Here is a 14,328-nt window from a genome sequence, read left to right on the forward strand (position 1 = left end):
GGCTGGCTAAACTGAATAATTATTGAGTACATTACTATGGGACCAGTGGTGTAACTACACAGGAAGCAGACCCTGCGGCTTTAGGGGGGGCCCAGAAATATATGGGGCCCATGAGGCCCTAGTTAATAAACAATTTCAATAAATATTGGTAAAACAGGCCAACCTCCAGACAACTGGGGGACCTGAAAATTAATTTGCTGTGGGGCCCAGTAATATCTAGTTATGCCACTGTATAGATCCCATTAAACTGAACACAGGGTTGTTTCAACAAGCTGCAGAGCAACCATCTGAACCAAGACCAAAGGCTTGTTATAGTGGCTGAACCTAGTGATGAGCAAATCTATCTGCAAATTTTACGAAACTACACTATTGTGCTTCTTTGACCTGCACAGTTTGTTTGACATGATGGTGATTTTTTGATGTGACTTTTTTTTTTATATGTGACTTTTTTCTCACTCAAATCTGAAATGTGGAATTTCGCAGTGAATCCATGCCTGGTGAAAAAATTGCTCCTGAATAAAAAGACTTGATACAGCAAGTCATGGGGCAACAATCTCAACAAAGTAAGTTAGCAATGATGGTATTCTTGCGAATATGAAGTCTTAATTGAAAAAAGGAAGGCTGTGGCATAACTTGAATGGAGAGTGTGTGCATAAAGGTTTGCAATTTACAATTATGCCATATTTAAAAAGCGCTTAGGGACAATCATAGTGTGAATAAATAATTGCAATTATGTTTGCACATTAAATACACCAATCTTGTCCAGCTTTTTAAATATAAACATGCGCAGTGCAAATATGTTAACTGTGCAAAGTTTATAAATGAACCCCAGTATCCTATGTAGCAGCCTGAAATGTCCTGTATGTTTGTCTTCCAGAATGTCTTGAGGGATTCCGTTTTTAAACAGGCTTAAATAATGCAAAATTGTGCACCAGTTTGAAGCAGAAATTCTCAGAAGAAACACTATATAGTGTGTGGAAAATCATCATTTTTTGCACTTAAGTAAATGTGACCCTATATGTATACCTGCCTAGTTCTGCATGTAAGATCATACCTTTTCTAATGGTGCTAATTCATCAGTGTATGGTTTCCAGTCTTTCCCATTGTCACTGTACTGGATACTGTAAGATTTTACATACATATCAGTTGTCAATGCCTTGGCCCCCTGTGTTGTTATACCAGTTATCCTCTTTGTCATCAAAAAGTCAATTTGTAGCCACTGTTGGTTGTTATTTGACTGGAAAGAAAAATACATAAATACATATTTGATTGGTTATAAAGTCTATAACAGTGGATATATCAAGGATTAAAGGGGACCTGTTTAAATTAAACACACCAATACCCATTATAAAGGTATTTAAAAATCCCAACTCATATATTTCCTGCCTAAAGGCATAGAGGCGGAACAGACAGTGACTTTCACTTTCTATTCCATGTATAGGCATGGCCATCAGGTCCAAAATCCTGGCACATAAACAAGAGTTTGGCATGACGCAAAGCTTTCGTTACTAACAAAATGGCACCCATGTGCTTGCTGTAGTTGCCACAGAGACTCTATCCGCACACCCTAGCACTCCAAAATTATATGCCCGGTGCACACTGCTGGAGGGATCGGCACCCTCCAAAATCTGTACAACCACAAAAAAAGCAAATGGCACTCAGGGCTACAAACAAGGGAAAACCCTTTTAAAAGTTTATTGCGGAGGTGCAACGTTTCGGGGCAACATGACCCCTTTATTATGCTTGATAAAGGGGTCATGTTGCCCCGAAACGTTGCACCTCCGCAATAAACTTTTAAAAGGGTTTTCCCTTGTTTGTAGCCCTGAGTGCCACTTGCTGTAGTTGCATCATTCAAAGACTAAAGGAAACAAGATTTGAATCATTTATATAGTGTAGATGAAGTTTATTATGCTTGACTAACCTGATAGAAAATAATTTTATTTCTTAGGGTGACAGGTACCCTTTAAGATGTATAAAAAAAGTTATCCTTATAACTGAATTTGTTAGCAGTGCTGAGAGAAATACTTTAAAACTAGGGGGCAGATTGATCAACGATTGAATTAAGGATTCCAGAATGATAATAATGCATAGTAATAAAATATTAAATGCAATAGCTCTGTTCAGTACCTTTGCTTGCCAGGCATTGGATTTGCCTACTTTATTAAGACGAGCCAAAGATGGCACCCATGAGGAATACCATGAACTCTTATAAGAAGAAGCTGTGATCTGCTCATCCTTTATAATACCGTTTTCCATGCCCAGCGGCATAAAGCATCCTGTAGAAGTGAGAAACCATGCAAAATATATTATTAAATATTTAATTCCTGATTAAATGCGGTTTTAAAATTACCCAAAATTCTGCCTGCTGCTTTTAATAAGCCTTTTCATTGTATGAATGAATCTGGCTTGTGGTGTGAGAAAATGTATGCTCAAATGTATCTAACCACAGTACATAGGCCAATATTAATTGTGGGAATTTGTTGTCATTACTTTTCCAAGTTGTGGTGACTAAATTGCTGGAAATTATGAAAGGCAATTTATATTGCGGACTATATCCCCAAATATATGGTAACTGTATCTCATGGGCATAGGATTGCATATAAAAGTTGCATCCAAAAAATGGCAGGTTTCTCAGATTATAGAAACTGATTATAATTGGAGAACAACAGGCCCTGCACAACTTCTAATGTGGTAGTGATGGGATTGCATTATAAGGGGCTGCTTCTCAATAAAGGCTGGGAAGCTTGTAACAAAAACTCTTTGGAGGGGCATGGAACACTCAAAATCCTACCCAGCCCTCCCTCCAAAATCAATCTCACTAGCGTAGGTAAGAGTGGCTTGGGAAAGTGGGGTTCCTAAGACCATAGAGGAAGCAGACCCTGCAAGTCCAGGTCCCTCTCTCCCCCCTGCAAATGTGGGTCTACTTCCTCTACAGTTATGCCTCTGTAAATAATCCTCTACGAATCAAGCTTGTGCTTAAGCGAACTTGTGTATGGGATGAAATGAGCTGGGATAGAGGATGTGCAGTGTTTAAAGTATTGCTTTATGCATATAATTTTATCTTTGCTCTAACTTAAAATAGCTTTTATGAACCTGGAAAGTATTTAGCAACCCCATCTGCCAGTGGAAAAAAGATTGTGAATTTTATAGGCTGCACCAGTGCCTAGTGTATATCATAAAAAAGAATACTAAATTACCGGTTCTTCTAAACTAGAGAAATGGTACACATCAGACTCCACAATTTAACAATGGGATGTGCAGTTGAATGTAATGTGATTTTAACAATGTGTAATTAATCACGCAAGAAGTAAAACCCTCTATTTCTGTGATTAACCATTTGTGGTGGTGAAGCTACTGCATGATTGTATTCTGCATACTCAGATCAGTAAACTATAGCAACCAATCAGCAGTTACAATTTACTGGTCACCTGTTGAAAAGCAAACTTCTTATTGATTGCTGTGAGTTACTGCTACTGGGCAGACTTGGTGCTTTTTATTACATATGGGGGATAGTCTCTTATTTCACTGACGGTGTAGGAAACTCGGAATCACTAAATGGTAGTGCAAATCACTGCGGTTTTGCACTAATATCATGGACCAGTGAGGTAAATCCAGTGTCCAGTATTGATGAATTTGTTCACTTCCTTATAGTTGTTATAGTTGTCAATCCATAGCTTCACGTTCCATTCTTTGTGGAAATGTGTGGGGCCATTTAACATTGTTAACGCAATCAGCCAATGTGACTGACATTTTGGAAACCTGATAAGAACCAAGGACCACAATGTTGTTTATTAAAACCCATGAAGTTTAATAAAAAGAAGTAGACCAGCTGTTGACACTACAGTAGAAGAAAGAGTCTAGAGCAGTGATCCCCAACCAGTGGCTCAGGGGCAACCAACCCCTTGGATGTTGCTCCCAGTGGCCTCAAAGCAGGTGCTTATTTTTTAATTTGTGTCTTTGAGGGAAGTTTTGGTTGCAAATAGCCAAAACAACCTTTTTGGCACCCTAGGATTTTTTTAAGCTTGTGTTGCTCCCCCACTCTTTTTACATTTAAATATGGCTCATGGGTAAAAAAAGGCTGAGGACCCCTGGTCTAGAGACTTCATTTATTTAATTTACTAAGCCTTTACTTTGCCTATGTACTGTGCCCACAGCATAGCATATTGTGCTTCCAGAATGGTGCTGAGCTTTAACACCCCATAAAACACATTCTACTGAACATGTATCTGCATTGATACATTTGTTAGCACATTGCTGTCACAACTTTTCTGAAGTCAGTGTTTTGTAAATGTAAATAATCTATTTTTATAACGACCATTTTAGCATAGTAATGACCATTTCATTAAATGTTTTTTGTTTTATGGAAATATTTTTTTAAAAGTATACTTTACCTAGTATTTCACACCCAAATAGCTCCATACGAAGAGTTGGTCTGTTGTAGTATTTGGTTGGATATACTCTTATGTACTGGGCAGAAATTGGTGGGTCCAATGTGTTTTCCTTAATACTGTGTGCATCGGTATTACCATCAAAGAACTGTGGAGACCAACAAATAACATTTCACTATTTTATATAAACAGTTGAAAAATAACACCACTAAAGTGCAGTATGTAGTAAGTAAGCAATCTGACAGAACCCGTGTTGGCTGATGGCAAAAGTCAAAAACAGGAAAGGAAGTAAGATGAGAGTACTATAGGAGAGGGTTAAAAAAAAAACAATAGCAAAAGGTGGAAGGGCATATATGAGGCCTTGAACACAAATAGAACTCCAAATGACAGGTTTCAAGCCATAAAGCTAAGCTCTTAGTATGTGCAATGTTCATTACTTGTCCATGGACTTCAAGCCACATTTAGTTGGATTCCTTTCAACATAAAGGTTACTGTATACTTGTGTTCCATGCCCTAGGCACGGCCCATGCTTGCCCCTTGTCCATGGACTTCAAGCCACATTTAGTTACCGTATATACTCGAGTATAAGCCGATCCGAATATAAGCCGAGGTACCTAATTTTACCTAAGAAAACTGGAAAAACGTATTGACTCGAGTATAAGCCTAGGGTGGCAAATGCAGCCGCTACTGCTAACTTATATGCGCAGGGGACCAGCACGTTCTCCAATCTTGATTGTTCATTCAGTGGCGCTGAGAAGGGGAATGGGTGTGGGTGACATCACGCCTGCAACCCTGTCACCCCCCTACCCCAAAGAATAGGGACCCGAGGGCCACTCCCCCCCAAAACATGCTGCCCTAGGCACACTGCTTGCTACTGAAATTCCCCCAAAGAATAGGGACCCGAGGGCCATTTCCTCCCAAAATGTGCTGCCCTAGGCACACTGCCTAACACAGGTGTGCGAGCGCAACAGCACAAAGAGTTAAAACACACAAGAATTGAAATATGTAGAAGAATCTGAAGATGTACCTGAACTGTCCGGCATCTGTAGCACCGTTGCACTCACACATCCCCCAACCCTCCCCCTGCGACTGTCATCTGTAGCGCCGTTGCGCTTGCACATCCCCCAACCCTCCCCCTGTGCCTGTCATCTGTAGCGCCGTTGCGCTTGCACATCCCCCAACCCTCCCCCTGTGCCTGTCATCTGTAGCGCCGTTGCGCTTGCACATCCCCCAACCCTCCCCCTGTGACTGTTATCTGTAGCGCCGTTGCGCTTGCACATCCCCCAACCCTCCCCCTGTGTCCGGCATCTGTAGCGCCGTTGTCCTCGCACCCTCCGTGTTACTGAATGTAGATACAAAGTGCACACGAGCGTGCACATATATGGCCGACCGGGGGAGGGGTGCGAGCGCAACGGTGCCACTGATGCTAGTAGACATGGGTGCGGGCGCAACGGATGCCAGTAGAAGGGGGTGCGAGCGCAACGGCGCGACGGATGCCAGCAGAAACGGGGGTGCGAGCGCGACGGATGCCAGTAGACACGGGGGTGCTAGGCGCAACGGCGCAACGATGCCAGCAGACGGGGCGATGTGCGAGCGCAACGGTGCTACGGATGCTGGACAGTTAAGGTACAGCTTCAAATTCTTCTATTCCATATACTCGAGTATAAGCCGAGGATGGCTTTTTCAGCACATTTTTGGGGCTGAAAAACTCGGCTTATACTCGAGTATATACGGTAAATTTCCATTCAACATGCACAGAAGTGCAAGTTACTGAATACTTGTGTTCCATGCCAGATTTATATCTACAACTGCCTTAGGCACAGCCCCTTGCCTGCCCCTTCTCCTATCTAATTTATAGATGTTAAGGACAGTTTGTGCCCTTCGCCCCCTCAGCTCTGCACACACAGATTTAGCCACAACTATCCTCTAGGATGAGAGATATTTAAAAAAATGTGGATTCTTCTTATACATATATATATATATATACCTATATAGTAATGAGTCCCTGCATGTGTTTTTGTGTATCTTACTCCATTATCGTTACTTTGGGTGATTCACTTTGTGTTTTCTGACTGCTGGATTATTAATAAGGGTTAAATTTGCCTGATCACAAGATAGACAAATTTTACTTAGCTACTGAAAAGTAGGAATGAGTTACACTCTTTTTATTTTCATTTTCAAATTAGCAAATTATTTTGGAATTTTAGCTTTGACAAAAGCTTGTGGCAAAACAATTAAAATACTGAGGCACAAGGTTTAGCAAGCTCAGAATATTATTCTGCATGGTTTTTGAGAGCTTGTTGCCTTTACACTGATTCCCTGTTGGCGTCAGTCTTCCTTGCACCAATATGGCCACATTTTAAAAGCATAGATCTGATTGTAGTCTTGTTTCCCAAAAATATTCATGTTTGTAGCAAACAATACATCCCTGGTAATTAACAAACTAGGGATGCACCAAATCCAAATTCAGTATTCAGCCAAGATTCAGTCTTTTCCAGCAGGATTTGGATTGGGTCAAACCAAATCTGAATCCTTGTGACTTTTCGGCACACAAACAAGGAAGTTTTTTTGCTTCATGCTTCATTCAGGCAGGTTTTTAAACCTCCCTTGCCCCAACTGTTGTGTTCACATTAGGGTTCAGATTCAGTTTGGGATTTATCCAAAATATTGGATTCTGTGTATCCCTATAACAAACTACAGTAACACAAATAAGCAAATGAAAGTTAAAAAGCTAACTATTGTCTGCATTTAATATAATAATAATAATAATAATATATACAGTCATGGCCGAAATTGTTGGCACCGCAGACATTTTTCCAGAAAATGGCAAATCTAGAGCTCTGGAGATGGACTTGTAACCTTGAGATTGTTGATATTTTTCCACAATTTTGGTTCTCAAGTCCTCAGACAGTTCTCTGCTCCTCTTTCTGTTGTCCATGCTTAGTGTGGCACACACAGACACACAATGCTAAGACTAAGTGAACTTCTCTCCTTTTAATCTGCTTTCAGGTGTAATTTTTATATTGCCCACACCTGTTACTTGCCCCAGGTGAGTTTAAAGGAGCATCACATGTTTGAAACAATCTTATTTATCCACAATTTTGAAAGGGTGCCAATAATTTTGTCCAGCCCATTTTTGGAATTTTGTGTGACATTATGTCCAATTTGCTTTTTTTCCTCCCTTTTTTGTTCTGTTCCAATACACACAAAGGGAATAAACATGTGTATAGCAAAACATGTGTTACTGCAATACTTTTCTGTGAGAAATACTTGATTTTCTGCAAAAATTTCTGGGGTGCCAACAATTTTGGCCATGACTGTATAATATAATATAATTTGTCCAGGGCCAGTAACCCATTGCAACCAGCAAATGCTACCTGCTTGGTTGCTAGATGATTAGACCAGTAGCAAACTTTGAACCTTATGTTACATTTACACATATATATATCAAGTCACAAATAATTATATGCACTGAGTATACAATAACGGGAAAACACGAGAAACTTTTTGTAAAATTTTGTGCACAAGATAAAGAATAATTTTTTTTTCACAATTTATTAAAACTTCCCTTGACTTTATTTTTTTTTTTTTTTGCATATGATCACATTTGATGTGTTCTACATATAAACATGTATAATCTTACCATTTGCAGTGTAATACTGTTTCCTTTAAAAGCTATCCAATTCTTCTTATCCAAACTGTACACAACAAAGAATTCTTTGACGTAATATGGCTTAAGATATTTACTTGCTCCCTGTGTTTTAATACCTGTTATTAAAAAAGGCCTTTGCAAATCCACCTGAAACAGCAACAAATATATATTCATATCAAGCAGTATATAGTATCTAGTATTTATTTATTAGCAATAACTACCATTCCGTAACTGAATGAGAGGCCTAAAGTGGGGATCACTAAACTGCAGTTTAGTTTCATAAGCTTTTTTTAAGGGGACCCAAATTGAATCAGCAAACAGCTTTTTTGTTTAGAAACAGTCATATGTCTTATTATCATAACTACTTTCTACTGTAGGAAGAAACTTTATATCATTAAAAAGGATTAATGGACCCTACACTTAACAACATGGGCGTTTAGCCATATGTAAGAATTCCTGACACCTGTAAGGTGTAGGCCTAAATGCCGAACCATTAACAGTCTCTGTTATTCACATAGCATTGAAGACTGTGAATACCTTTCCACTAAGAAATGCCTCACTGTCACACATCTTATCTTGCCTCCCCCTTCTTTTATATCTTTAAATGCAGAAAGAGCTTTTTCATACCTCTCAACATTTGAAAACAGTAAAGAGGGACAAAAGGAAATGAGAATACATTTTGACCATGGCCGTTTTGTGACCACACCCCCTACATACCACTCCCATTTTTACAAAATTTGACTGGTTATTTAAAATGTGCACACTTCTGGGGATTTTGGGGTCTTCTTTTATGTGTTATTACAGTTTTGCTAAAAAAGGTGAAATTGCCCTTTAAGCTGCAAGTTCCCCCAAGAGACCTGTTTAGCTTATTAGTACAATTGTATCTAAGTGCAGGTGTAGCTTGTTAAGTTTTCTGGGCTCTCTGCCAAAAAGATACAAAGTTTCTCAAACTTAATTAGATAAGTATCTAATTAAGTTTGAGAAACTTTGTATCTTTTTTAGCATTCAGTGCAGGAGATCAAAAGGAAATGAGGGACCTTTCAGTAAGAATCCGGGACTGCAGGCTGAGCTGTTAAAATTGGGACTGTCCCGCGAAAATCAGGACATTTGGGAGGTATGGCTATTTCTCTGGCTAATTCACTATGTACAAACTAGAAAATGTTAGTGAACATATTACCCAAGACTCATATGCCACTGAAAGTAGCATCACTACGATCTCGCATGTCAAATTATTTTCCCAAACATTCAGTCAAATGTGGCCCTCAAATATACAATTGGAGTTATTAAAAAATGTATGTAGTATAGTGTTTTATTTTACATGTGTAAATGTGTGTACAAACCCTCTTTGGCATTTGATGGGATTTATCCACTCAGTTGGCACTCTCTATCATTTGCATGTTACTTGCCCAGCTTACGTTTTCTGCCTACTTGCACCTGCACTTTGCCCTGGCTGTACTTACTGGGTAGAAGCAATTTAGATATTGAGAGAGACAGCCAAAGAGGTTTCAGCAAAAGGAAGCAAAAGGTAATTGATCTTATTTATCAATTTTTGAGTTTGTGAATCCGAGTTTCTAAATTGAATAAACTTGCATATTGAATGCTTGCTTATTTATTAATGTGGTAAACTCATGTGATCAAAAAACTTGAATACCTTGAATTTTCAAGTTTACAAACTCAAATAAAACTCGAAAACTTGAATATCTCGAATTGAAAATGTGGCTTGACTTTGCCTAGGACAACTCCCATTGACTTCTATAGACACTCTAGATCAGGAGTCCCCAACCTTTCTAGTGAGCCACACTCAAATGTAAAAAAAACTTGAAGAGCAACACAAGCATCATAAAAGTTAAAGAGGGCACCACATAACGGCTAAGATTGGCTATTAGGGAGCCTCTATGCACACTATCAGCTTCTATAAGGCTTTGTTTGGTAGTAAATCTTGTTTTTATTCAGTCAAAACTTGCCACCAAGTCAGGAATTACTGACTGGTTTGGGAGAGCAACATCCAAGAGGTTGGTGAGCAACACGTTGCTCACAAGCCATTGTTTGGGGATCACTGTTCCAGATAATGAAGTTTTACATTCAAGTTTTCAGTTTTTTTGCACTTAATAAATACAAGACATTCTTTTTGAACCATAACTCAAATTGCTCAAGTTTTAGCACTAAACACTCAAATAGTGGGAAAAAAAAACCACACTTGAATGTTGATAAATCTCCCCCTATATGTACAGACTATATTCCCCCTGATAAAGGAAAGACACTGTTAAAATGGAAGAATCTTAGTAGAACAAAAATAGGGGAAATAGCCCAGGAATGGTAGTTGATCTCTTGTGCCTGTCTGTGCAGTGATCTTATTTTGATTACAAAACCCCTTTCCTATTAAAGATGATTATATTTTCATTGAAATAATACAAGCAACCTACCTGAATCCATGGTAGTGCTGACATATTCATTACAGTGCTCCAAGCATTGTAAGATCCTGCATTGTTTAACCTAGCCAGTCTGGGCTCCCAATAATCTATAAAATGATATGTATTGCAAAACATATATATTTTACAAGGTATAAGGCTATACAACATAAGAGAAAATACAGGTAGATACATATTCTTTAAGATCATGAATAAAGATTTCCAGTACATTGAAGACAGGCCAGTAACCATTGACGAAACAGCAACCATATGGATAAACTCAGAAAGTTTGGGTATCTGGAAGAAACTGATTATATCGGTGTTTTGACTCATGACTTTTTATGTGGGTGTTTTTGACTCATTTGAATTTGGTTATAGAAATACTCAACATAAGTTTTTACTGGTCTGTTCCTAAAAATATTGGGAATCTTGGTTCTTAATCATTTCAGCACTTACTACTTGTTGCTTAAAGGTGTCATAGTTGCAAACTCATGATTCTTTGTGCTTTTAAAAAATGTCTGAACCACCTGTCTTAACGTATGAGAATATTAGAAGTGATTCAAAGTTCTATGACTCGTGTGTGACTTAATATCCTTATTTTACAGTGGGTATATTATTTCTTATGTTGTAAAACATAAAATTTTGTAGTGATCTATAATTCTTAGCTAACTACATTAACCAACAGGTAAACCAACCAAACTGAGGGAAGAAAAGCAGACTTCATATATCAGCTTCTGTGTCTTTCCCCACACTTCTTTCATTTAAATTTCTGTGTTTAATGGGGCCCATTTGTGTGTTTGGCAGCTCTTGCATCTCAACTAATTGGGCATAATGTAAGCAAGCTGGTAACCTGATACACAGCTTCAACTTTAAACAGTTAACTATTGGCCCAGTCACAAACTGTATAATACCAACAAGTGAATATCAATAAAGGATAATATTAGCAGCTTTTCTGCTGTGTGATCAGTTGCATATATATTGTAGTTGTGTCCCCTTTTTATTGTATCCTGAAGATTGCTGCTAGTTAAGATATTATGCAGCTCATCCACATTTATATCCTTAGGGGCTGATTTACTAAGACACGAATTCGAATCCGAATTGGAAAAATTCCGATTGGAAAACGAACATTTTGCGTCTTTTTCGTATTTTTTGCGATTTTTTCGGCGCCTTTACGAATTTTCGGAAATTGTCGCGACTTTTTCGTTACCAATACGATTTTCGCGAAAAAACGCGAGTTTTTCGTAGCCATTACGATTCGCTCGTATCTTGTCGCGACTTTTTCGTATTGAGCACTCGTAAGCAGCGGGCGAAACTTTCAGACTTAGCATGATTTTGGAAGCCTCCCATAGGACTCAATGGCACCCTGCAGCTCCAACCTGGCCCAAGAAAAGTCACCATACTGAAGCTTGAATGAATGTGAACGAAAATCGCAACATTTTGCGCAACTTTCGGAATGGCTACGAAAAAGGTGCGACTTTTCGCGCAAGTTTTAACGCTACGAAAAAATCGCCAGATTTTACGCAACATTCAGATGGCAACGAAAAAGTCGCGATAATTTTCCGAAAAAATCGTCAAATACCGATCATTATGAAAAAAACGCAATCGGACGCATTCGGCCAGTTCGTGAGTAAGTAAATGGGCCCCTTATTGTGTAGGCCTATATATGAACTGATCTATCAAGGCAATTTCAAAGACTAAAGAATATTTTTTTATGGAACCTTGTATGGCAGCAGCAGACAGGGCCACCATTCACATACATTTTACATTAAATACAACACAGTCTATGTTAATTGTGAATAGTGATTAGTGAATTTTTTTTGCAGGCATGGATTTGCAGCGAATTTCCACATTTAGCCATTGGCGAATTGGTTTGCGAAACTTCTGCGAAAATTAACCGAAGAAAATTTGTTACGCCGTGTCATATTTCTAAAAGAGCCTCATGGTAGTTCAAAATATGTTTGTAGCTGAACTTACCTATATAGTGTGATGCAGTGATTTGATTGTCAGATATAATTCCATTTGAAAGTCCCATTGGTAAATTGCATTCTGAAACATAAAGGCATTAGAACAGCTATTCAGGGCTTTTAAAGTAAACTTGTATTATATTTATTATATTAAATGTTATTATATTTATTTTAAGGCTATCACTGAAATATGGTCCTGCATCTACACTTTGTTTGCTCTTATGATGTTTTTGTTTCAAACAAAGGGGAGCCTGGCAAAATATCCTAGCTTGTAGTGTAAGTATTGCTAGCTTGGGGTGGTTTAGAGAAGATTTTTGAAATGCAGACGCCTATTGATATAGAAACATGTCGGTATCAATTTAAAGAGGTCTCATGCACAGTGACCCAACTTAATATAAAATGTTTTCCTTTGGTTTTTATTATATTAAAGGACAAGGGAAGGCTGCACCCCTAGTCTCTAATAGACCTGCTGTACCTGATCGCTAACCTAGTTTTTCAAAATTGCTCTCCTTTCTCCTACCATGCCTTCTGATAACAAACTCTTATACCGCTTTGTTGCGGACACCAACTTTTCTCTCGGTACATCATTAAGATGGCCGCCATAAAAGATATGCACATACCCAAAAATTTCTCTGCACAGTGACCCTAGTTACTCACAATGTTCTTTTATGCACATGTGCTGCTTACTAATCTTATGTTCATGCTCTGGGTCTTAGTAAAGAAGCACTGAATCATGGGATCTTTTCTGCATTTTTTTTCAAAAATATGGTGTTTGAACAAGTAAATGGATCAAAATAGGGGAAATCAAATAGTGCTGTACTCATGAGAGGTATACCTTTATTTGACTTACATTGTCCTTTAACAGTAACTTGGACAATGCAGGAAAACCCTGCAGGAAAATCAATTGAGCCCAGTGGGACCAGTCTTTCCTTCCCCCCTCCCTTCTGGGCCCAACCATGCCACTATATTTAAGGTAGGAGGGGGGCCGGGGGGATATTAAGGTACAGCAGACCCCTTGATCCGGGCCCCCCCTGTGACCACGGGGTCTGCTGTATATTTAGTTACGCCACTGAACACTGCTAATATCATGAATGTGTAACATGAGTGCTCAATGCTGTTCCGTCCAGGCGCAGCTCAGTTACTAACGTTACTGGTGCAGGTAGCATAACCTGTGCGATTAAATGGAAACATCAGGTAATGCTTACTTCATAAGTAACATAAGCTTCTAAACAGAAGATGGAGGCACTTGTGTTCAAGCAGTGTATGACTGCTAATATATATTATAATCAAAACAAGAGGAAAACATGATTAAAGTAAATAGAAGCTATTTCATTTTCTATTACCCAAAATTAGTTTTGACACTAAAAGCAAATGACTGCTAAATATTTTTCATGTAACCTACCAGCCTCAACAATGTGAAACATTGCCTGCATTCCTGCTTGTTGGTACTCAGCAACTTCTGTATCCAAGAGCCAATGTCCAGGCTTCGATGGCTTCATTTCCACTGTTGCAAATGAACCTAAATGTAAAATTAAAGCAGAACTAGAATTGGGGAAGAAGGGCCCAAGATAATGCATGCAAGTTAATATTTGCTTGTATACCACTTCAGCTCTGTCATCAACATTTTGTTTACACCCATAGTTATTGCAATATATATTGCTATAATACATTTTTAATGTATTCTAGGTGATATTATTATTAGACTCACAGTATATTAAAACTTCTTACTCTGCCACTACATCATGCACCTCCTGACATGGTGCTTTTGTAGCTAGCATAGTCAGTCTTTACAGGCCAACTGTTGATAATAAAATCAGTGGATAGTCTGTTAATACCACTTCTAAAGGTGTCATAAATGCCCCAACAGTTGGGCAATATGGTCAAAATTGACCAAATCTGTCCATGTACAGCCATTT

The 14,328-nt window shown here is 38.6% G+C and overlaps 1 protein-coding gene across 1 annotated transcript in view; it reads right to left on the minus strand.

Annotated features, from left to right (window-relative positions):
• Window positions 1-14,328, minus strand: part of f5 (coagulation factor V (proaccelerin, labile factor)) — a 45,073-nt gene that overhangs the window by 1,610 nt on the left and 29,135 nt on the right. The window contains exons 19-25 of the mRNA XM_002935774.5: window positions 13,815-13,931; window positions 12,423-12,494; window positions 10,464-10,558; window positions 8,032-8,187; window positions 4,392-4,536; window positions 2,128-2,276; window positions 1,055-1,237 (exon numbers count right to left, since the gene is read on the minus strand). Coding sequence (XP_002935820.2) covers window positions 1,055-1,237; window positions 2,128-2,276; window positions 4,392-4,536; window positions 8,032-8,187; window positions 10,464-10,558; window positions 12,423-12,494; window positions 13,815-13,931 — 917 coding nt within the window. The remainder of the gene's footprint in view (window positions 1-1,054; window positions 1,238-2,127; window positions 2,277-4,391; window positions 4,537-8,031; window positions 8,188-10,463; window positions 10,559-12,422; window positions 12,495-13,814; window positions 13,932-14,328) is intronic.

This window comes from Xenopus tropicalis, chromosome 2, assembly GCF_000004195.4.
Source record: "Xenopus tropicalis strain Nigerian chromosome 2, UCB_Xtro_10.0, whole genome shotgun sequence".
In the NCBI taxonomy this organism is placed as follows: Eukaryota; Metazoa; Chordata; class Amphibia; order Anura; family Pipidae; genus Xenopus; species Xenopus tropicalis.